The 24,856-nt window shown below is 36.7% G+C and overlaps 1 protein-coding gene across 6 annotated transcripts in view; it reads right to left on the bottom strand.

The window, feature by feature from the left end:
• CCDC171 (coiled-coil domain containing 171) overlaps positions 1–24,856 on the bottom strand; it is a 299,195-nt gene that overhangs the window by 160,685 nt on the left and 113,654 nt on the right. For all 6 annotated transcript variants that reach the window (XM_081804103.1, XM_081804102.1, XM_081804104.1 and 3 more), the window contains 5 exons: positions 16,921–17,027; positions 15,076–15,165; positions 13,821–14,021; positions 11,043–11,210; positions 9,192–9,380 (listed from right to left, as the gene is read on the bottom strand). In XM_081804103.1, coding sequence (XP_081660229.1) covers positions 9,192–9,380; positions 11,043–11,210; positions 13,821–14,021; positions 15,076–15,165; positions 16,921–17,027 — 755 coding nt within the window. The remainder of the gene's footprint in view (positions 1–9,191; positions 9,381–11,042; positions 11,211–13,820; positions 14,022–15,075; positions 15,166–16,920; positions 17,028–24,856) is intronic.

Genomic DNA, 24,856 nt, shown 5'->3' with positions numbered 1-24,856 from the left:
TTAGCTGGGCTTGAAAAAAGCATAGGAGACCCTAGAGAAGCCCTTTCTGGAGAAATAAAAGAACTAAAATCTAACCAAGTCAAAATCAAAAAGGCTATTAACGAGGTGCAATCAAAAAAATGGAGGCTCTAACTGCTAGGATAAATGAGGCAGAAGAAAGAATTAGTGATACAGAAGACCAATGATGGAGAATAAAGAAGCTGAAGAAAAGAGAGATGAACAACTACTGGATCATGAGGGGAGAATTTCAGAGATAAGTGATACCATAAAGGGAAACAATGTTAGAATAACTGGAATCCCAGAAGAAGAGGAAAGAGAGAGAAAGAGAGTGGGCCAGAAGGTATATTAGAGCAAATTATAGGGGAGAACTTCCCTAATCTGGGGAAGGAAACAGGCATTCAAGTCCAGGAGGCACAGACAACCCCCCTTAAAATCAATAAAAATAGGTCAACACCCCAACATATAATAGTGAAACTTGCAAATCTCAGAGACCAAGAGAAAATCCTGAAAGCAGTTCGGAACAAGAGGTCCATAACCTATAAGGGTAGAAACATCAGACTGGCAGCAGACTTTTCTGCAGAGACCTGGCAGGCCAGAAAGGACGTGCATGGTATATTCAGGGAGCTAAATGGGAAAAATATGCAGCCAAGAATATTGTATCCAGTGAGGATGTCATTCAAAATCTTCAAAAAGATTCCAAGACAAACAGAAACTAAAAGAATTTGTGATCACTAAATGAGCCCTGCAAGAAATACTTACTTACTTTTGGGGTCTCTCTTCACTTAAAGTAACATAGACCAGAAAGGAATGGAGACAATATACAGAAACAGTGACTTTACAGGCAATACAATGGCACTAAATTCCTATCTTTCAATAGTTACTCTGAATGTAAATGGGCTACATGCCCCAATCAAAAGACATAGGGTATCAGATTAGATAAAAAAGCAAGTCCCATCAATACACTGTCTGCAAGAGACTCATTTTTAGGCCCAAGACACCTCCGGATTTAAAGTGAGGGGGTGGAAAACCATTTATCATGCTAATGAACATCAAAAGAAAGCTGGGGTAGCAATCCTTATATCAGACAAATTAGATTTTAAACCAAAGACTGTAATAAAAGATGAGGAAGGACACAATATCATAATTAAAGGGTCTATCCAACAAGAAGATCCAACAATTGTATATATTTATCCCCCTAACATGGGAGCAGCCCATTATATAAGTCAATTAATAACAAAATCAAAGAAACACATTGATAATAATACAATAATAGTGGAAGACTTACCCCACGCACTGCAATGGACAGATCATCTAAGCAGAAGATCAACAAGAAAACAAGGGCTTTGAATGACACACTGGATCAGATGGACTTCACAGATAAATTCAGAGCATTCCATCCCAAAGCAACAGAATACACATTCTTCTCCAGTGCACATGGAACATTCTCCAGAATAGATCACATATTGGGTCACAAATCAGGTCTCAACCAATGCCAAAAGATTGGGATTATTCCCAACGCTTTTAAACGGCAACTCAATCACAAGCGGAAATTTGGAAAGAACTCAAATACATGGAGACTAAAAAGCATCCTACTAAAGAATGAATGGGTCAACCAAGAAATTAAAGAATTTTAAAAATTCATGGAAACAAATGGAAATGAAAACACAACTGTTCAAAACCTTCAAGATGCAGCAAAGGCAGTCCTAAGGGTGAAGTATATAGCAATACAAGCCTTTCTCAAGAAATAAGAAAGGTCTCAAATACACAACCTAACCTTACACCTAAAGGAGCTGGAGAAAGAACAGTAAATAAAGCCTAAACAAATGTATTAATAAAGAAGAGAATTAATAAAGATTAGAGCAGAGATCAATGAACTAGAAACCATAGAAAAGAATGGTAGAACAGATCAACAAAACTAGGAAAAGAATTAATAAGATCAATAAATCCCTAGCCAGTCTTACCAAACAGAAAAGAAAAAACCCAAATAAATAAAATCATGAAATGAAAGAGGAGATATCACAACCAACACCGAAGAAATGCAATTATAAGAACATATTATGAGCAACTATATGCCAACAAATTAGGCAATCTGGAAGAAATGGATGCATTCCTAGAGATGTATAAACTACCAAAGCTGAAACAGGAAGAAATAAAAAACATGAACAGACCGATAACTAGCAAGGAAATTGCTATATACACCAATATCCCTGATGAACATGAATGCAAAAATTCTCAAGATACTAGTCAATAGCATCCAACAGTACATTAAAAGGATTATTTACCATGACCAAGTGGGATCCTGGGCTGCAAGGGTGGTTCAACATCCAAAAATCAATTAATGTGATACCCTATATTAATAGAAGAAAGGACAAGAACCATATGATCCTCTCAATAGATGCAGAAAAAGCATTTGACAAACTACAGCATCCTTTCTTGATCAAAACTCTTCACAGTGTAGGGAAGGAACAAGGAACATACCTCAATATCATAAAAGCCATCTACGAAAAGTCCACAGCGAATATCATTCTCAATGGGGAAAAACTGAGAGCTTTTCCCCTAAGATTAGGATCATGGCAGGGATGTCCACTCTCACCACTGTTGTTCAACATAGCACTAGAAGTCCTAGCCTTAGCAATCAGACAACAAAAAGAAATCAAAGGCATCCACATCGGCAAAGAAGAAGTCAAACTCTCACCCTTCCCAGATGACATGATACTCTATGTGGAAAACCCAAAAGACTCCACCCCAAAATTGCTAGAACTCATACAGGAATTCAGCAAAGTGACAGGATATAAAATCAATGCACAGAGATCAATTGCATTTCCATACACTAACAATGAGACAGAAGAAAGAGAAATTAAGGAGTCAATCCCATTTACAATTGCACCAAAAACCATAAGATAGCTAGGAATAAACCTAACCAAAGAGGGAAAGGATCGGTACTCAGAAACCTATAGAACACTCATGAAAGAAACTGAGGAAGACACATGTTCATGGATTAGAAGAACAAATATTGTGAAAATATCTATGCTACCTAAAGCAATCTACAGATTCAATGCAATCCTATCAAAATACCATCAACTCTTTTCACAGAGCTGGAATAAATAATCCTAAAATTTGTATGGAACCAGAAAAGACCCCGAATAGCCAGAGGAATGTTGAAAAAGGAAACCAAAGCTGGCGGCATCACAATTCCGGACTTCCAGCTCTATTACAAAGCTGTCATCATCAAGACAGCATGGTACTGGCACAAAAACAGACACATAGATCAAAGGAACAGAATAGAGAGCCCAGAAATGGACCCTCAACTCTATGGTCAACTAATCTTTGACAAAGCAGGAAAGAATATCCAACAGAAAAAAGTCTCTTCAACAAATGGTGTTGAGAAAATTGGACAGCCACATGCAGAAAAGTGAAACTGGACCATTTCCTTACACCATACACTAAAATAGACTCAAAATGGATGAAAGACCTAAATGTGAGACAGGAATCCATCAAAATCCTAGAGGAGAACACAGGCAGCAACCTCTTCAACCTTGGCCACAGCAACTTCTGGCTAGACACATCTCCAAAGGCAAGGGAAACAGAGGCAAAAATGAACGATTGGGACTTCATCAAGGTAAAAAGCTTTTGCTCAGCAAAGGAAACAGTTGACCAAAAGACAACCGACAGAATGGGAGAAGATACTTGCAAATGTCTAATCAGATAAAGGGCTAGTATCCAAAATCTATCAAGAACTTATCAAACTCAATACCCAAAGAATAAATAATCCAGTCAAGAAACTGGCAGAAGACATGAATAGACATTTCTCTAAGGAAGACATACAAATGGCCAACAGACACATGAAAAAATGTTCAACATTACTTGGCATCAGGGAAATACAAATCAAAACCACAATGAGATACCAACTCACACCAATCAGAATGGCTAAAATTAACAACTCAGGAAACAAAAGAATTTGGTGAGGACGCAGAGAAAGGGGAACCCTCTTACACCGTTGGTGAGAATGCAAGCTGGTGCAACCACTCTGGAAAACAGTATGGAGGTTCCTCAAAATGTTGAAAACAGAGATACCCTACAACCCAGCAATTGCACTACTAGATATGTACTCCAAAGATACAAATGTAGTGATCTGAAGGGGCACCTGCACCCCAATGTTTATAGCAGCAACGTCCACAATAGCCAAACTATGGAAAGAGCCCAGATGTCCACTGACAGATGAATGGATAAAGAAGATGTATGTGTATACACACACACACACACACACAATGGAATACTACTCAGCCATCAAAAAAATGAAATCTTGCTATTTGCAACAATGTGGATAGAACTGGAGGGTATTATGCTAAGCAAAGTAAGTCAATCAGAGAAAGAATTATCATATGATTTCACTCATGTGGAATTTAAGAAACAAAACAAAGGATCATAGGGGAAGAGAGGAAAAAATAAAACGAAGAAATCAGAGACGGAGACAAACCATAAGAGACTCTTAATCATAGGAAACAAACTGAGGGTTGCTGAGGAGAGGGGGGTGGGGGAATAGGGTAACTGGGTGATAGACATTAAGGAGGGCATGTGATGTAATGAGCACTGGTATTATATAAGACTGATGAATCACTGAACTCTACCTCTGAAACTAATAATACATTATATGTTAATTAATTGAATTAAATTTTTAAAAAGGAAAAGGAAGAAAAAGAACAGTAAAAGTGATAACACGGATAGGAAAGTTTAAAATCAGAAGTGTGATACCTCTGGTTTTGTTCTTTTTTTCTCAGGACTGCTTTGGCTAATGCGGTCTTTTGTGATTCCATACAAATTTAAGGGTTGTTTCTTCTACTTCTATGAAGAACGCCTTTGGTATTTTGATGGAGAAAGCATTGAATCTGTAGATGGCTTTTGGGTGGTACAGCCATTTTAACAATATGTAAAATCTTCCAATCCGTGAACACAGGATGTCATTCCATTTGTTTGTGTCTTCAATTTCTTTGAGCAAAGTCTTAACAGTTTTCATTGTAGAGACCTTTCACTTCTTTGGTAAAATTTATTCCTAAGTATTTTATGATTTTTGTGAATGGGATAGTTTTCTTTACTTCTTTTTCCAATATTTCATGATTTCTGTTAGTTGATTCTTTTAACCTTCCACTTTACTGAAATCATTGATTAATCCCAACAGTTTTTTGATTGGCTCTTTAAAGTTTTCTATATATAGGATCATAACATCAGCAAGCCATAGTCATAAAAACAGTATGATACTAGCACAAAAATAGACACAGAGACCAATGAAACAGAATAAAGAGCCCAGAATTAAATCCCGGTATATACAGTCAACTAATATTGGACAAGAGAGCCAAGAACACCTAATGGGTAAAAGATATTCTCTTCAAACGGTGCTGGGAAAACCAGAAGAATACATGCACAACAATAAAATTGGACCCCTAACATTTGTTCTGCAAAAGTACTTTTAAGTGAATGGGAGAAAATATTTGCAAATCACCTGACAAATGGCTTCTATTCAGAATATATAAACAACTCTCAAAATTCAGCTACAAGAAAACAAGCAATCCAATTAAAAAGTGGGCAAAAGATATGAACAGATAATTTACCCAAGAATATATACAGATGGCAAAAAGCATATGAAAAAAACATTCAACATTATTATTCATTAGGGAAAATGGAAATTAAAACCACAACCACTCCTTGCCTACTAGACTATCTAAAAAGGAAAAAAAATTATGAAACCACATGCTGGCACAGATGCAGAGCAATTAGAACTCCCTCACATTGCTAGTGGGAACTCAAAATGGTACAGCCACTGGGGAAAACGATTTCATAGTTTTCATCATATAACCATTTATATAACATATAAATATGTACTTACCATATAACCCAGAAATCACAATCCTCTAAGTATTTACCCAAGAGAAACGAAAACTTATGATCACACAAAAACCTATCCACAACAGGTTCTTTAGTCATAACTGCTAGAAAATAAAAACAACTCAAAGGCCCATCAGCAAGTATAAACGAACAGTGGTACAGTCATACAATGGAATATAACTCAGCAGTAAAAAGGAATGAACTACTGATATATGCAACAACATGAATAATTTCCAAACATATTTAGCTAAGTGAAAAAAAGTCAGACCCAAAAGGCTACGTACTGTATGACTCCATTTATATGACATCCTGGAAAAGGCAAAACTTTAGGTATACCCAACAAACCTGTGGTTCTTATATATGGTCAGGTGTTTTTGTTTTGTTTTGTCTTCACAAAAGGACCAAGGCCATTCAATGAGGAAAGTAAAGTTATGAACAGTGATGTGGGAAAAATAAATAAATACAGGGGGAAAATGAACCTCAGCTTCTACCTAACATCAAATATAAAAATTAATTTGAGATGGATCATAGACCTTGTCATAAAAGCTAAAACTTTAAAACTTCTAGCAGATGGGGCGCCTGGGTGGCTCAGTCGTTAAGCGTCTGCCTTCGGCTCAGGTCATGGTCCCAGGGTCCTGGGATCCAGCCCCGCATCGGGCTCCCTGCTCCACGGGAAGCCTGCTTCTCCCTCTCCCACTCCCCTTGCTTGTGTTCCCTCTCTAGCTCTCTCTCTCTCTGTCAAATAAATAAATAAAATCTTTTAAAAATAAATAAATGAATAAATAAATAAATAAATAAATAAAACTTCTAGCAGAAACAATAGGAGATTATCTGCACAACTTTGGAGTATACACACATTGCTTACCACATAAAAATAAATACTCAAAAGGATTTATAGGTTGGACTTCATCAAAATCTTAAAACTTGTGATCATCAAAAGAATTATTTATATCCAGAATATCTAAAGAACTCTTACAAATCAATAATAAAAACACAAACAATCCCAACTTTTTAATGGGCAAATAACTGAAGAGATATTTCACAAAAGAAGATATAAGAATGACCAGTAAGAACATGAAAACCGCTAAACATTATTAATCACCAAGAAAATATGAATTAAAACCACAAGGAAATACCTTTTTATTTTATTTTTTTTAAGATTTTATTTATTTATTTGACAGAGAGAGAAATAGTGAGAGCAGGAACACAAGCAGGGGGAGTGGGAGAGGGAGAAGCAGGCTTCCTGCTGATCAGGGAGCCCAATGCGGGGCTCGATCCCAGAACCCCTGGGATCATGACCTGAGCCGAAGGCAGACGCTTAATGACTGAGCCACCCAGGCGCCCCTGAAATACCTTTTTAAAACAACTAGAATGGCTAAAATTTTAAAGACTGACAATACCAAATGTTGCAGAGGATGAAGAACAATAGAAACTTTCATATATTGAAAATGATACAACCATTTTGGAAAAAACTTTGATACTTTTTTTTTACAAACATACACCTATCCTGTGATCTAGCAATTGAACTCTTAACCCAGAGAAATGAAAACCATATGTCAACAAAACACTTCTACAATAATATTTGTTGCAATTTTATTTACAATAGTGAAAAACTGGAAACAACTGAAATATCCATCAACTCACAATCTATAAAATTGCGGTGTAATTATAAAATAGAATACTACTTGACCATAAAAAAGAATGAATTACTGACACACACAACAACATGGGTGAGTACCAAAAAATATTTTGAGTGAAATAAGCCAACCACCAAATACTCCATACTGAATGATTCCATTGAGGGGAAACTCAAGAGCAAGTGAAACTAATCTATGATGATAGGATCGGAACACTGGTTGCCTATGGAATGGAAACTGGAAGAGGGCACAGAAGAAGTTTCTGGGGTAATGAAATACTTTAAGTTTTAAGTGGGATATGGTTACATGGGTCTTTGCATTGATCAAAACATCAAGCTGTACACTTAAGATCTGTTCACTTCACTGTATGTCAATGCTACCTCTAAAGAAACTGTAATAAATTGTTTAGGTCTTTTACTCAGTAGTAGAAAATGCAAACCGGGCGCCTGGGTGGCTTAGTTGGTTGAGCGACTGCCTTCGGCTCAGGTCATGATCCTGGAGTCCCTGGATCGAGTCCCGCATCGGGCTCCCTGCTCAGCGGGGAGCCTGCTTCTCCCTCTGACCCTCCCCCCTCTCATGTGCTCTCTCTCTCTCTCATTCTGTCTCAAATAAATAAATAAAATCTTTAAAAAAAAAAAAAAAAGAAAATGCAAACCATATCACACAGCACCGTACAACACCAAACACATGGCTACTTTTAGACAGTATTAATTCATTCAAATTCACAGAGGAAGGCATAAGTTCACATAGGGCCCTTATGTTTGGGAAAGCAGAATGGTGTTATTTTAAGCAATCTGAAACTGTTTATTGACAAACAAAAATAATATGATTTCTTTCTTTTAATTAAACTTGCCAATATAAGTATGAACCAATATATGTATGGACCAAATAAAGAGGTTAAATACTGAGTCAGGTTCCTAAGTATCTTATCTTGGGAACACATGAACTATTATTAAAGTCAATACCAAAAGAAAGTGTACACTATCATTAAGTTATTCCTGATTGGGCAGGGATGACAGTTAACAATATAAATTATGAGGACAATAATTTGTATAGGAAAAAATACAGCCAGGTTAACTACTCATAACTTCTGTTCTCAATCGAATCCAACATAGAAGACATGATACATCCTACAGTAAATTATTTTGCTATGGGGTCTACAACTATAACTCTAGTTCTTATACAATGTTAGGAGGTATAACAAATTTCAACCCCAAATGAATTAAAATGATGGTTCACACACGAACCCCTACAATTGGAATAAACTGGATAAAAGAGTATCTACACTAAAACTGATAACATTTTACCAAATCTCTTAACCTTTTGTTTTAAAAATAAATAAAGGAAATACAATTTTAGCATTTAATTAATCAGTGCAGTCTAGCATGTCTTAACCAGAAACCTATCTACTTTCCAACTTAAGTACAAGACAATCCTTAATACACATGCAGGCACACGCATGCGTGCGCACACACACCCATGCACGAGCGCGCACACACACCCATTTGTGAGTATGTGTGTGTGTTTGCATGATCATATGTATGTGTGCCTAACAAGTTCTGTGTGGTTCTCAAAGAGTTCTAAACTGATTTGGCCTTGGTACTAAAAGAAAACACTCGAAATAGCACAAGACTGAGCACCCTATTGCTAAAGCTCTTTGCAGAAGCAGCGTACCTGTGCCCTCCTCTGCACCTCCAAGAGGAGCTCAGAGTACTGCAGCTCCAGTTCCTTCTTTTGTTTGTGCCAGCAGCTCTCCTGGGCTTTGATCTGCTCGGCCACTTTGTTAAAGGTGTCTTCCTGGGTCTGCTGAAGTTCTCTCATCGTATCAGACTTGTTTTTACAGATATACTCCAGGTGACTTATCTAAATGGGGATACGCAACAGAGAATGAGATATGCTCACAAAACATGTCTTTGTAGCACCTCCCCAAATGCCATACATCTACTATGTTTCGTTCCTTAAGTTCACATAAAAGTTTTAAGTTAAAATGAAAACAAAAAAACTAAGAAACAGAAAATGGTAGGACAAATTATCATATTTTAGGAGAAAATGGTGTCATTTGTATGTATGTGTGCTTAGATCACAAATCATTTTTCTCTTTCTAATAAAGTTACTCATTATATAATCAACTGTACTGAGAAAATTAAGAATATTTGTACTTCTAATTTTTTTGTTATGTTAATCACCATACATTACATCATTAGTTTTAGATGTAGTGTTCCATGATTCACTGTTTGTGCATAACACCCAGTGCTCCATGCAGAACGTGCCCTCTTTTTACTTCTAGAACCAAAGCTCAAGCTATTCACATATCTCAATGGGAAATAAAGTATTTCAGTGAGATTTATAAATCTACATTTTACATAGAATAAAACAGAAAGTTACAACCATTTTTTATTTCACGTTCAAAACACTGGAAAGAAAATCATCATCTAACGTGTATGACAATTAATGATGTTTTAAAACTATTAAAACATAATACCATCTCAGAGGGTTCAAACATGTACTCATTTTAATTATCAGTAATTTTCAAACCCATTATACACACATTCACAATCAGGAACAGCATCTGTGCTTCTCACGATTTACTCCCTCATTTCCTCAGTCCTACTTCTCAGTGCCTAAGGTTGTGTTTGCCAATCAAACCAAGGTAAAATGTTCTCACTGTAAAATTGGGCCAAGATGCTATTTCATTAGTTCAACAGATTGGAGGGGGGAAAAAAAAAACTTAAGTAACAATTTTTTTCTTCATGTCGCATAAGACCAAATGCCATGGCAACTAAGATCTGGAAACCAGACCACGTAATACAGTCCTGACCAGTTCAGTAGACCCAGGATGAGAATCAGTATCTTTAATGGTGGAATAGGTTGGTCTGCTAAGCCATTTAAGTCTTCCATAACCAAAAGCGGGCTTGTTGTTTTTGTGTTTTTTGTTTTTTTTGAAAGACTGAATTCCTGGGCTGGTGAAGTCCACTGTTTTCTGCTACCATGTATACTTTGAACACGCTACAGCACTGAATGGGGTCCGTTAATACACAGTTGGTTATAATTCAAGAAATACCATTAACATAATTTTAAATTTTTAAGTGCTTTTAAAGTAACACCTCATTATTTCCTGGGCAAAAATTTTAAGATCATGTTTTTGAATAACTGTGTCTTGTTTCTATTTTATGCTACATAAAGAGTTGGTTTATTAATGTAAATGACTAAGTTCTTTGAATTGCTTCATCAGTAAGATTATTTTCTTTTAATTAGGTCCCTGTGGCTAATACTGGCTAGTAGTATTAGCATGTCCTGCACAGAGCGTGTGGAGCTTAGAGACTTCATACAGACTTCAGTCACATTTACATGCCCACAGCAATGGCATCAAACTGAGTTGTAGACAAGCCATAATTAATGGTATTGAATTATTAACATCCAAATTCTTTTTGAAATAAGATGAATGTCAGCCCCTCTTAATGATACTGTGATGTGGACAAATGTCACTGAATTTAATAGAGGTATCTGGTGCCCGAGGACAGTTACCTTCTCATTAGCCCTGGTGAGGTCTGCGATCAGGGCATCAACATTCTCCTGCAAGACTGCACAAAGCTCGGTCCAAGAGAATTTATCCAGCATGCCTTCTGGTTGTTTCATGAGCACACAGCCTGCTATCAAGTGCTGATACAAGGTATGAAGAAAGGTTAGCTTCTCCTGTGAGAAAAAAAAAAGAAATTAATTCCAGTATATCAACACTGTAAGAAGGAAAACACATGCTATGTGTGGCGAAGGATTTGTTTCAAAAACTTGGAAAGGAATTAAAATACCCAAGTGTCATCTTGGGTGACTTTTTTTATACTGCCATCTTGGGTGACTTTTTTTTACATTCAAAAGCACCAGATAAAAACTTGGAATTGCTTAAACTTGGTATTCAAAACCAAAATCTGCAGTCTAGAAGCCAGAAGACCAGGGTTCTGACCCCAGCTCTGCTCCTCCGAGGATGACCTAAGTGCCTGTTCAGGCATCACCTTTCTCAGCTCTGACATGACTTATCTGCACTAATTGTCTCTAAGCCCTTTTGACTTTTGTCCTGATGTCAGGACAGTAATTCTATAATTTCATATTTACATTCGCCAAAACAGATGTTATTCTAAGTCAGAAAACCAATATAGAGAGAAGAGTGTTACTCAACTCTGTTAAAGACAAAGTTACACCAATATCTGTGCTTTACATGTACACAATTACTCAGCTTTCTTCCTCCTCCAGGGACTCCAGTTTGCTTACCACTTATAGGAAATCTATCCCCAGCCCCTTAGGCAAAGCAGACAGTGATATGAAAGATATGGAAGAGGGGCTCATTCATTTTCCCTGTAAGTTCATATAGTATTTGGCACACTGGGCATTTAGAGGTGCTTAAATATTACAAAGTAACAGGCAAAAAGAAATGGACACAGTTGCCCAAGACATATTTTTGAAACTGTCCAATTAGAAATATGTAATAAGAAGTTTTCTAAAATTATGTTGCCATTGTAGTAACTAAGCCATCCACTGTTTAACAACCCAGAAACACTATGCCATAGAATTCAGTAAAAAGCTGATCCCATCTTGAACACACAGAAAGAGTTTATTTACTGAAATGCCAAATGGCTCTCTTTATAAGGTGTTTCATCTATAAAGTGCCCAAGAGTGGAACTCAAGACGAGGTCAGTGTAAAACTGCAAAAGGATATCTTTTGTAGATAAAATAAGCTCCTTCAAATTTTTTTAATATTTGAGAGAAAACTTTTAAAGGAGAAAATTCGAGAGGGAAAAAATAGAAATGCTAATCTTCTAGATAAGAAAAACTGTATATGGTATATGTAAAGGTTGTATAACTATAAATTGTGGCGAATTTTTCATATATTTATGTACATATATGAATGTACATTTATGTATTTATGTACATATATCTAATTCTCTCTATATGCTACCTTACCTTTTCCCAAATATAACAAGTTAAAACCAAAAAATTTTAATATGTAGTTACAACCACAAACTTGAGTTAGGATATCAGAAGAATCCTCATAAATACGTTATGCCTTTTTCTTTGCTAAGCAATTAAAGATGTCTTTTACATTTTCAACTGGGTTGAGATGTTCACAAATCTTATTAAATATAACTAACCAAATGTAATATTCAGGCACTAAAAGTCTTCGCCCTCCACATTTTGCCAAGTGATCAAGTTCATCCTAAAGGATAATTCATTGTGTCGCCATTATGTCCTTTTTGCTTGGGCTGTGATAAACCATGCATGATAATCATCCATTTGGCGTGAAAAGAGAATCTCAAGATCCAAAATCAATTCACACATGTTGAACCCAACCACAATGCTGTAGACATGCTGACTTTACAATACAGGCAGGCTTCTAGTTTCCTTTCCTTTAATCATTATCTGATGTGTAGAACAATTCCAGCCCCTTCATGTGGACACAATTTAAATCCCAGACTGTAAGAAGAGTGGAAAGAATGTTTCCTTTTTACTCTCTTGGCATTCATGTTCATATTTGTTGGAGTAATGAACTCAATATGCAGGACGACTCAGATAAACTGGTTCCACACTAGCTAAACTAGCTCTATATCCCATGGGTAAAAGAATATATAAGATAACAATTCCATTCACACAGGCTCATACAGAATAGAAAAGTTTTGTCATAATATTTTAAGAACTCATTTATAAATAAAAATGGATAGGCAACTCTCAAGAGCATCTAAATAAAGTTTCAATATTGTGGGACTTGTCTTCTCCTAAATTTTGGTTAATATCCTACAATTATAAAGAGTAAGGAGACTGTCTATTAAAGGAGATGTTATTCCTGTTTTGCAAATAAGAAACAAAGATGTGGACAGACTAAGCTGCGTGCCTCGTCCATATTCACAGTTTGTAAACAGGAGCACCACAAGCCAAGTCCAGTTCTTTCTGATTACGAAAAACATATTCTTTCCACCATGTTCAGCTACTAAACTACTGAAATAAAAAATAATTTTGTCACTGGCAAATAGGCAAACTTTGAAAGGACTGTTTTAGGAGCCTCAGTGCTTGGGATATGATGTTCTAAATAGACAGATGAAGCCACAGAAGCGACAGAGGGGTTAAACTCCATTACTTCTCTCCAAAATAGGATGACACAAGAGTAATGGAGTGACCGATTGTGCGGCTGGCATGAATATTTCAAAAAGAGTCGGCTCAGAACAAATCAGAGTAAAAACAGCCACTTGATGTATGTAAATTTAGAAAACTGAGATTAGTGAAGGCCTTTCCTGCCAGGCGTCCTGTCTCAGGTAATACCTCGGTATCCTTCTGGAAAGCCTGGGCAAGCTTCTGCAGTTCACTCTCCGATTGCGCTGCTCGAGCCTTTTCTTTCTCCCAACAGTGCAGCACATTCTGTAGTTCCACTTTCAACGTGCTTATGAGAGCCTCTCTGTCTGCACATTTAGTGCGTAAATGACTTAACTCTCTACTGACATCGGCCAGTTTTTCCTGAAGGTCCTGTCAGAGATGCAAAATAAAGAGACTGCATGAAGGCCGGCCAATAAAGGGATGGAGGATACAAACACAAAATACATAATGAAGACCTCCAAAGCTTTACCATAAAAGAATCACAAGCACAAGCATTTGGCTACAATGCTAAACATTACAGTAATTTATTGAATCAATTTTCTAACTATACCATTTTAGCTCAAAAGTTAGAAAAAACTGTTAAGTTTTAACACTGAAACATAAAATGTTCATAAGATACCTGATTCCTAAAAGCTCTTTGAAAAGGAGTTTTCCTTTCAATTCATTATTAAAAAAAAAAAAAAAAAAAAAAGCTTGGTAGCTCAAAATAATTTTTCATAACATGTAAATAACATTTTCAAATGAAATATTTTACATTTAATATAAGAACATTTACTTCCCAATGACTCCAAATACTAATAGAAATCTCAAGTGTGTGACAAAAATTCTGAACTATTTCTTCTTCAACCTTATTAACAAATTCTACTGAAGTATGTCCATGACAAACTCAACACGAACCAACACACAAAATTTCCAACTCGGAGACTTGCCTCGGTATCATTTTGCAAAGATGTAGTACATAAAACCAGTGCAGAAAATAAAATAAACTCTTGTCTTGGACCTTAGCCAGGTGCAGTCTCAGCCCATTACTAGGCATGATGCTCTAAAAACAATTGCTCCACCCTAAAATGATGAAAACTGACTCCAAATACTGATGTGCTTATGTAAATAAAATATGTTGAATACGTATCTGAGGCTGGGCATTAAATCTTAAATCATTTTTTGAATCTATGGTATTATAATTAGATCTGGGAAATACATCTTTCCTTTAACCAAAATAAGTTCCAACCAAGTTTTATTTTTTTTAATGAAAAATACATTCTTGTTACTTTGATCAACAATAAAAAAAATCAAAATTGTATCCAAATATACTTAATAAAAAATAGGGAGATACATTTTCAGGTATCTCCACTTTAAAGTATTCCCTAGATAATCATATTTGTTTCTTAATACAAAAGGAAAAAGTTATTCTAAGTCATAATACCTTTATATTTTTAGTGTGAGATTCTATCTTCTGTTTGGTAGAATCAAGTTCACTCGATGCCTTTTCCTTAGCATCATTCATGCTGTTTAGCTGATAAAAGAAAATGTAAGTTACTTTTTTTATGTTTTTCAAGGGTGAGTAATTCAAAAGCTAATCTTTAAATGTTTTTTAGGCAATTACTTAAACACCAATGTTCCAATAGTGATTAAGAGTCTTGAAAAAGTCTTTCTTTTGGCTAACTATGTCATTTCGGTCACAAGTCCACATGTCTAAAAAGAAAAAGCATTCAAGCTTAAAATGTCAGTGATGTTACTGTGTTTTTACTAGATGGCTGGATAAAGGATTTCATTCTTATTGTAAACAAATACAACTTTATTCTTAAAATCCTACTGGACCAAAACTCCAAAAGCACTGGCATCTATAAGGAAAGAAAAAAAGCGCAGAGCAGAAGACTGTTCTTTCTATACATCATGAGGGTATTCGGTGGTCTCTCACTCCATATGACAACTTCAGGGTCGGTCACATGCAGTCCTACTGGGAAGGCTTGTGGCAGGTCATCAGTTGGTCCTGCTCCGCTTGTGATTTATTTTCTTTGACAGTTCATTCTTCTTTCTGTCAGTCTGCTCTTTTTGCTTTCTTTGCAGCCACCCCCTTGGTCTCCCCACTGCTGGCTCTGGCACTGGTTCACAACAAAGCACATTACTAAGCCAAAGCCTGCTGAGTCGACTTTTCAACTGTGCTAAGGATCATGTGACATTCATCCTCCCAAATAACAATTCGCTGTGGGTAATATGTTCCTAGTTACCCTGCAGCTTCCAGACCTAGGCCTCAGAAGAGTTTCATAAACTGCTAACAATACAGGTTGCCTTGTCTCACTAGGAAAGACTTAGCAATATTTGTTCTTTATAGAAATTTAATTATTTCAATGGTCACTTTCTTTTTGCCTTTTGAACAATACAGAGAGTATTAAGAAGACTCACTTTTCCTTCTTTGTTGACCGTGGTAAACTAAAGTAAAATAAACCTCTTCTGAAATGTGAAATACAATGATTCCGTGGCCTTGTATTATTTGAAAGAAACAAATAAACAAAAGGATAGACACTAAATTCTATGCTATGTGGCTTGTCTTTGGTTTGAACAATCTGTTGGTTGTTTTGCTAATTGTATTTCATGTAATTATTTCATATTCTCTAGTTTGACAAGAGCCAACTAAACAAACTCTTCAATTTTTAAAGCATAAATCCATAAAATATTTTAATACCCAAGAAAATTATCAACCCACACATTAAACAATACAAATGAGATGAAAAATAGAAGCAAGAGCTTTTTAATCAGCAAACCAAAAACTACCAAGCTACATCAAACAGATATTTGTTTTTGAAAACTTCTAACAACAGTCCTTTAGAGAATGAGAACTAACCTCTCTCGTTTTGTTAAGACTTCCATAATTTGTAGAAATCTTAACCTAAAATCTTGACAAAACCTAAATTTCCACTACCTATTCCTAATTTCCTAAAAACATGTGAACATTTAGATAGAATACATATTAACTTAGATGACTTGTGTCATTTTTTGATTAAAGTAGATAAATTTTGAAGGCCAAGAAGTGACAAGAGTCCTCGTAACTTTGACAATAATAGGATGACTTTAGAGTTACAAAAACGTAAGTGAGACACGACTTTAGGCCACACTTAAAGAAAGAACAGTGACAGACAATTTATTATTTTTTGTATCTGTGAAGCTGTCAATTCAACATTCCCAATCTTTCTGACCTTTGTAACAAGCACGGAACCAAGTGCTGCAGGCTGAAGGCTCTAAGTGTGGAGCCAAACAGTGCAAGTGTTACCTCATTAGATGCATCTTCCAGCTTGTTCTGGTAATCTGTCAAGGTACGCCTCAAAGTCTCAAGGACAACAGAGAAGCTGGGAGGTTTATCTTTGTCCTTGTGGATGCCTAAAGAAAAATGTAAGATGAAAATATATCCTAAAGTCACAAAGAGACAAAAGCTAAGCAAACAGTAACAGAGATATTACAATTGGATAGAGCTGAAAACATGTTATGAAACATTGAGTAGAGTCTTATTCTCCAAAGTATACTGCTGTATAGCCAAGTATTAATAGCCTTTCTAAACAAGTGATCAAATTAAGTTCATAATGTATCAAGTTCAAATTTATGGCTACTTCCTACCTTACCTAGGCCCATACTGTAGTTAGTAGTGAGCTCTTTTTTTTTCCCCCATCTCCTAAATAACTGAAGAATTTGTACACACCTGTTATCCAACAATTAAATGAACAGTCTATATACTAACATTGTTTTGGGAAGTTACATACACTTACTTTGGTCCTTGTGTTTCTGAACAGTCAGGCCTATTTTGCTTAAATAATAATTTCTGAACCCAAGAGCACATAATTTTCTGTTATGCTTGGAAATATTCTTCAATCCTTAAAATTCTCAAGTTACAATTTGAAATAAATAATAAAAATGCTATTATCTACACAGGCCCACATCATGTTTCAATTAAAACCCTTAAAACTGATACTTATTATAAAAATATGAGTATTTCCATATTATGCCCTCAAACTATTTTAATTTAGTTGGGCCATAAGTTAGTTGAGCTAATCAAGGTCACATGGTCAAATGTAGTTCAAAAGATTAATCCAAAATCATCAAAAGTTTAGTTTTAAAAACCACTTTAAATTCATTTTTCACTGTACTTCTCTTTTACTGTTAAAAAACAAGTAGCAAAATCGATGAGGACTGTATATTCCCTGTGTAGGATATATATGCAAGTGTACCGTTTATGTAAATGAATCTTTACAAGTGGTGTTTATCCATGCTCTGTGTAACCTTTTCCCGGAAGGTTGCTTTCCCATACAAATAAAAGTGCCTCTGTATGTATGTTTCCTAGAGAAATATATTTTCCATGCCCAGTATGTACATGTAATATAGATATCTGTGCATTAAAAAAAAAAAAAACAAGTAGCAAATGTTAAAATATGCTATTAAAAATATTTCTCTTTTCCTATTATAATTTCTCCCCAGCATATTTTACAATCTATTTCAATAGACACGAAACATATTTTTAACAAGGATGATTTCAAAAAGAAGCATTCATAATATATGTTTTATTATTCATTGACTCATTCATTCAAATACTTTACTGAATTCCTACTACGTACTAATCCAAGGCATAGAGGTGAATAAGATTGGTGTAGTCTCTGTCCTCAGAGAATTTACAGTCTAAAAAGAGGAGGAAAGAGGGGCACCTGGGTGGCTCAGTCAGTTGGGTGTCCATGATTTCGGCTCAGGTCATGATCTCTAGGTCATGGGATCGAGCCTCAGCGCAGGGTCTGCTTGTCCCTCTCCCTCTGCTCTCCCCCCACCCCCACCTTGCACATGCTTTTGTTCTATCTCTAAAATAAATAAATAAAATCTTAAAAAAAAAAAGAGGAACGATAGTAAACAAATAATTACATGAGATCATTTATCCATTCTTCATGTATTCAACTGCTAGAACTTTGGGAGGATAGGGAAGAAGGCAATAATAAAGGAAAAAACGAAAGAAAGGAAGGCAGGAAGGAAGGAAAAATTTTGGTTAATGATAGACTAATTTTATCTCAGAATATTGGTGATATTTAGTGTTTTAATCTTGGACAAAATGTTACTAATAAATTTACTATACTCATCCAGGTATAATTTAAACACTATCTTAAGTGTGGGTTCACCTCAGATTTTCTTAAACAGAAGAAGAATATTTAACCAAAAAACCAGAAGTAATATGGAAGCAACACATATCCCAGCTAGGCAAAAAGAAAAAAAAAAAAAAGACACTGCTCTGAGCCATGATAATGGAGGAGACAGTACTCTTTGTAATTACTATGAGTTAGAAAGACACCTCATTAAAAATTTTATTAAAGGTCTTACCAAATATATTTTTTTTAAATTGCTCTTGCACAAGATAAAAAAAAATGTAATGTATAATTCTTTTCTTTTGCTACTACACAAGTAGGCCATGAATAAATCATCCAAGGACACTCGGGAAATCTGCTGGCTTTTACAATAAGGGAGAAAGCTTCCTCTTAGAAATTCAGAAGAATAAAACCATTTTAATATGAGTGTTAAAGGGTAAGGGGACAAAATGCCCTGTCCTTACTGACCCATGCATATTATTATATTCTACATAAAATAAAGTTTCTTTGCTTGAAAATGTTTATACAATAAAGTTTAGTTGAAGTACAAAGTACGCTTTAAGTCTTATCCACATCCATTATAAAAATTCTTATAAATGGAAACATGGAAAAATGCTTATAAATAAGAAGAAAGGGTCACTAGGACTCAGGACCTTATTGATAATTTGATTTAATCTAAAATATCCTAACCCCTGAATATTACAAGAAACAATAACCTATTAATGATCTCAAAGAAAGCTCTAAAAATTCACAGATGAAAAGCAATGAAAATAATTTGAAAAGTGGTCATAAATGGCTTTTCAAAGGTCGAAGTCCAAATGAAGAACAGAATGTGTTAGAACACTTTATATTTCAAAATACCAACTCAAAACCTTCCAACTTTCCCTATACTTAAATGTTTCAGTACCTGGAGGCCAACCTATACTTCCCCATCACTGCTACCTGTTTCAATCTCTCTCACTCACTTTTAATATTAAGTACATTTCAACTCTGGGTTTGCCTTGGCAAATCTTTTTTTGTGTTTTTGTTTTTGTTTTTTAAGATTTTATTTATTTATTTGACAGAGAGAGAGCGAGAGGAGGAACACAAGCAGGGGGAGTGGGGGAGGGAGAAGCAGGCCTCCCACCAAGGAGGGAGCCCAATGTGGGGCTCGATCTTAGGACCCTGGGATCATGACCTGAGCCGAAGGCAGACACTTAACGACTGAGCCACCAGGCGCCCCTTTGTTTTTGTTTTTGAGAATTTTCACATTTTATTTTGTATTTGTACGTGACATCATAACACATTAAATATAAAAATATATGTATGTGTATCCATATCATAACCAGTGAATGTTTTATTATTTATAGTGATATTCTCTTCTGGTATGTATCATGATTTTATTTTTCAGACAATTTAAGCATTATTATCTTTTGTGATTTGAAGCAAATGACCTGAATCTGATTCTGATTAACAATTCTACTCAGATTGTGGTATAATTATTTGGCTAAAAAGGCCAACCTCAACTGGCAATGCTTCTGACCAGAGAAGGTTTTTGGGGAAGAATGAATTTTCCATCCTGTTTGGGACTAATCAATCTCTCGTCAAGGGTATATCTTTCTTTCATGATCTCATGGTAGATTAGAAACGGCTATGCTAATATAGAACACTCAATTTCTATGTTTCTTAGGTATATACTTACCTAGAACGATTACATAAAGGCAAATCTTTTTTTGAATGAGTAGCCCACGGCAGAGAGGGAGGTAGGAGAAATGGTTCCAAGCCCTCGATTTAAATGTTTTCTTTTAAACAAGCTCAAAAACTAAATATTTTCATATGACCCAAATAAACCACTGTTTCTCAAGCTGGTTTTCATTAACCTATAGTTCCACAGTAGAAACAGTAAGTTGTGATGAATAAGGTTAAGTCTATCTCTTCAACCTTTTCAAACATTCTCTTATCTACTTCAGTTTCCTGCAAGACCCCAAAAGGGGAGAATTATTAAGAAATAATGGAGAGGGCGCCTGGGTGGCTCAGTCAGTTAAGCATCTGCCTTTGGTTCAGGTCATGATCCTGGGGTCCTGGGATCGAGCCCGGCATCGGGCTCCCTGTAGGGAGTCTGCTTCTCCCTCTACCCTTCCCTCCTGCTAGTGATCTCTCTCTCTCTCTCTCTCAAATAAATAAATAAATAAAATCTTTAAAAAAAAAAAAAAGAGGGGCGCCTGGATGGCTCAGATGGTTAAGCATCTGCCTTCGGCTCAAGTCCTGATCCCAGGGGCCTGGGATTGAGCCCCACATCGGGCTCCTGGCTCAGCAGGGAGCCTGCTTCTCCCTCTCCCTCTACCTCTCCCCCTGCTCATGCTCTCTCTCTCTCTCTGTATCTCTGTGTCTCAAATGAATAAACAAAATCTTAAAAAAAAAAAAAAGAAAGAAAGAAAGAATGGAGAGACAACAGAAGACAAAAGACTGAGATTTTTTTTTAAGAATACACATGTGTGGGGTGCCTGGGTGGCTCAGTTGGTTAAGCGACTGCCTTTGGCTCAGGTCATGATCCTGGAGTCCCAGGATTGAGTCCCGCATTGGGCTCCCTGCTCAGCAGGGAGTCTGCTTCTCCCTCTGACCTCCTCCCTCTCATGCTCCCTCTCTATCATTCTCTCTCTCTCAATAAATAAATAAAAATCTTTTAAAAAAAAAGAATACATATGTGTATGTATGTGTGTATATATGTATATATACATACATATAGAACATGGGTAGTCATGTTCAACCTCAGAATAGGAAAAAAAAACATGTTGTTTAATGTGGATTTTTAATCACATAGTAAGACACAGAAGATAACATTCAAATGGGTTTTATCTTCACCTAAGAAAATCTAAACATTTAATACATTGATGACCAAGAAAATTCCCTTTTCACTCCAAAAGAATTAAATATAAACATTTTGTTGGCAGTTATGCTTTTCAAACTGAGACTACATTCTGTATATTAATTTGTTTTACTCACTGAGATCATAAACAAACATCTTCCTTATCTTGTAAACACAGGTACCCATTCTGGAGTTTTTAAGGAAAATGACTTCTAACTTTTCTAACATATGGAGAGTATTTATTATGTAAGTCTTGCTCACCCACCCCCTAACTATGTCTCCAGGGAAAGTAAAAAAAAAAACAAGAAAACACTTTCTTTACCAATGTTTGAGAAATGTATTGGTGAGGGGAGCCCCAGCATCCTTGGTGAGCTAGCTCTGTGTGGCTCAATAAGCTTTGTGAGCAGAGATAACAGCTATCAAGCTGGGTTCCCTGAATTCAGTGAGGATGATGGGATCTGGGTGACAAAGGCCAAGTGGCAGTACTTAACTTCCAGAAACAAAATGGACATGGTCATCATAACGAAATCAAAGCAGTAAACAAAATGGTTTTACCCACAGAGATCACTGGTGTTGGCTAACTGATCATGGTGTTCATAGGACTAAAATAGATAGGCACTCTACCTAAATGTTATCTGATTTGTATAAGTAGAAAAACCGTAGGTCTCATTACCAGAGGTAGAACTTAAATCAACACAGAAAAGAGTCTTGGTTGGGGCGCCTGGGTGGCTCAGTTGTTAAGCGTCTGCCTTCGGCTCAGGTCATGATCCCAGGGTCCTGGGATCGAGCCCCACATCGGGCTCCCTGCTCAGCGGGAAGCCTGCTTCTCCCTCTCCCACTCCCCCTGCTTGTGTTCCCTCTCTCACTGTATCTCTCTCTGTCAAATAAATAAAATCTTTAAAAAAAAAAAAGAGTCTTGGCTCTCAATCAATTATCAGACTTGAGCTAGTTCACAGACCCAGTATCTCTTGAATAAAGAGGAGGAGTTCCCTTTGGAAACCCTAACATACTGCCAGAAGATCATACTGTAAATCTTCCTCCTCACCTTCCTCAAAGAAACGTGCAACCATTTACCAAGGTGACTATGCACTGGAGAAAGGGGTTAATCACTGGGATAGCTGGGCACTGGATCTGAGCTGATACTAATTCCTACAGAACTAACATGCTATTGTGGTTCACTAGTTAAGGTGGGAGCTTACAGAAATCAGGAGATTGACTGAGTTTTGGCTAAGTTTCTACCACCAGTGGGCCCAGTAGGTACCTGAACCCACCATATTTCCCTGGTTTGGAATGCAGAACTAAGAAAAGACAAATGCAGAAACTGGCACCCTATCCATACTGGTTACCTGACCCATGGAGTGGAGGATTGACAGAGGAAAACCAAATAGAGAAAAAGCAAGTGGAAGTCACTAAAATTTTACCTACCAAAATAGTAAGTCAAAAGTAATGCCACCTTTCTGGAGAGACTGCAGAGATCAGTGCCATTGGGAAGGGCTTAAAAGATACAGGGGTGGTGATTCCAACCACATCAGCATTCATCTCATCTACCTAGCTTGTGCAGGATACAGATGAATCTTAGGGAATGACAGTGAATTACTGTAAGCATAATTACATGTGATTCCAATTGCAGCTGCAGTTGAAGATGTCGTTCCATTGTTGGAACAGGTCAATACATTTCCCAGCAATTGGAATGAAGCTATTTCTTCCATCTTTTTAGTAAAAACTACCAAAACAATTTCCTTCAACAGTCAGGGCCAGCAATATACCTTCATAGCTTTACCTCAGAGCTATATCAACTCCAGCAGAATCTAGTCTATAGAAATCTTGATCAGCTTTCCATTCCAAAAGACCTCACAAGTTCTACTTAGCTCTCTACCAAGTTGATGACAGCATTCTGACGGCTCAAGCTCCCGCAGGTCAAGTTTGGCAGGTCCTCATAGAATCACAGTGTAAACTTTTAGGGTATCAGAACAAAGCAAGTCATCCTCTACAGATAACTCTTCTCCTCTTGAGAATCAAGCTTTACACTTGCTACTGGTCCTCAGCAGATAATACATTCATGGCCACCAATTTACCACGAGACCTGAATTGCCCATCATAAAATCATTACTGTCTGATCCACCAATCCATAAATTTGGGCATGCACAACAGCACTCTATCATCAAGTGAAAGTGGTCTATACAAAACTGGATTCAAACAAATCCTGAAGGCATAATTAAGTTACATGAGCAAATAGTCCAGATTCGAATGGGCCCTATGCCTGTTATATTGCCTCCCCTCTTAATCCACAACCTGAATCCATGGAAGGTTCCCTATGACCTGCTGACTAATGGAAGAAATGGGCTCAGTATATAGAAGGTTCTGTATATGCTGACTCTAATTAAAAGTAAACAGTTGCAGCACTATAACCCCACTGAAGGGTGGCCCTGAAGGACAGCGATGAAGTGAAATCCTGCCAGTAGTCAGACAAGGAATGGACCTGTCATTTCACCTGGAATGAGAAATGACCAAAAGTACAAATGTACACCAATGTGTGGGTAGGAGCTAACATTTAACAAAAATGGTCAGGGACTCGAAAAGAACACAACTGGAAAATCGGTAGCAAGGTGATATGGGCAAGAGTGTGTGGACAGACCTCTCCAAATGGGCACTGTGCCCAGAACAATCAGTAGAAGAGGATCTGAATAATCAGGAGGACAAGATGAGGCATTCTGTGGCTATTAGCTAGCATCTCTTCCCAGCCACCTTTGTCCTTACCACCTTTGTTTTCCTTACAACAAAAGGGTCATGGCAGCAAGGATGGAGGGAATACATGGGCTCAGCAACACAGACATCCATTCACCACGACTGATAGGATTACAACCCCTGTTGTATGCAAAATCTATCAATAGCAAAGACAGTGAACCCATGATATGACACCATCTCTAGGGCCTGGTGGCAAGTTGATTATACTAAGTCACTTCCATCATGGAAGGAGCAATGTTTCATTCTTACTACAGTAGACACTAACTCTGGGTATAGATTTTCCTTCCCTGACCATAGTATTTCTGCTGAAATCACCATCTGTGAATTTACAAGACATCTTATTCATAATTACATAATCCACACAATAGCCAAACTGTGGAAAGAGCCAAGATGTCCATCGACAGATGAATGGATAAAGAAGATGTGGTATATATATACAATGGAATATTATGCAGCCATCAAAAGGAATGAGATCTTGCCATTTGCAACAGCGTGGATGGAAC

Source organism: Leptonychotes weddellii, chromosome 14, assembly GCF_054177405.1.
Source record: "Leptonychotes weddellii isolate Sample4059 chromosome 14, ASM5417740v2, whole genome shotgun sequence".
Classification (NCBI taxonomy): domain Eukaryota; kingdom Metazoa; phylum Chordata; class Mammalia; order Carnivora; family Phocidae; genus Leptonychotes; species Leptonychotes weddellii.
Note: the sequence above shows the minus strand (reverse complement) of the source record. Positions and strands in the feature narration are given on the sequence as shown.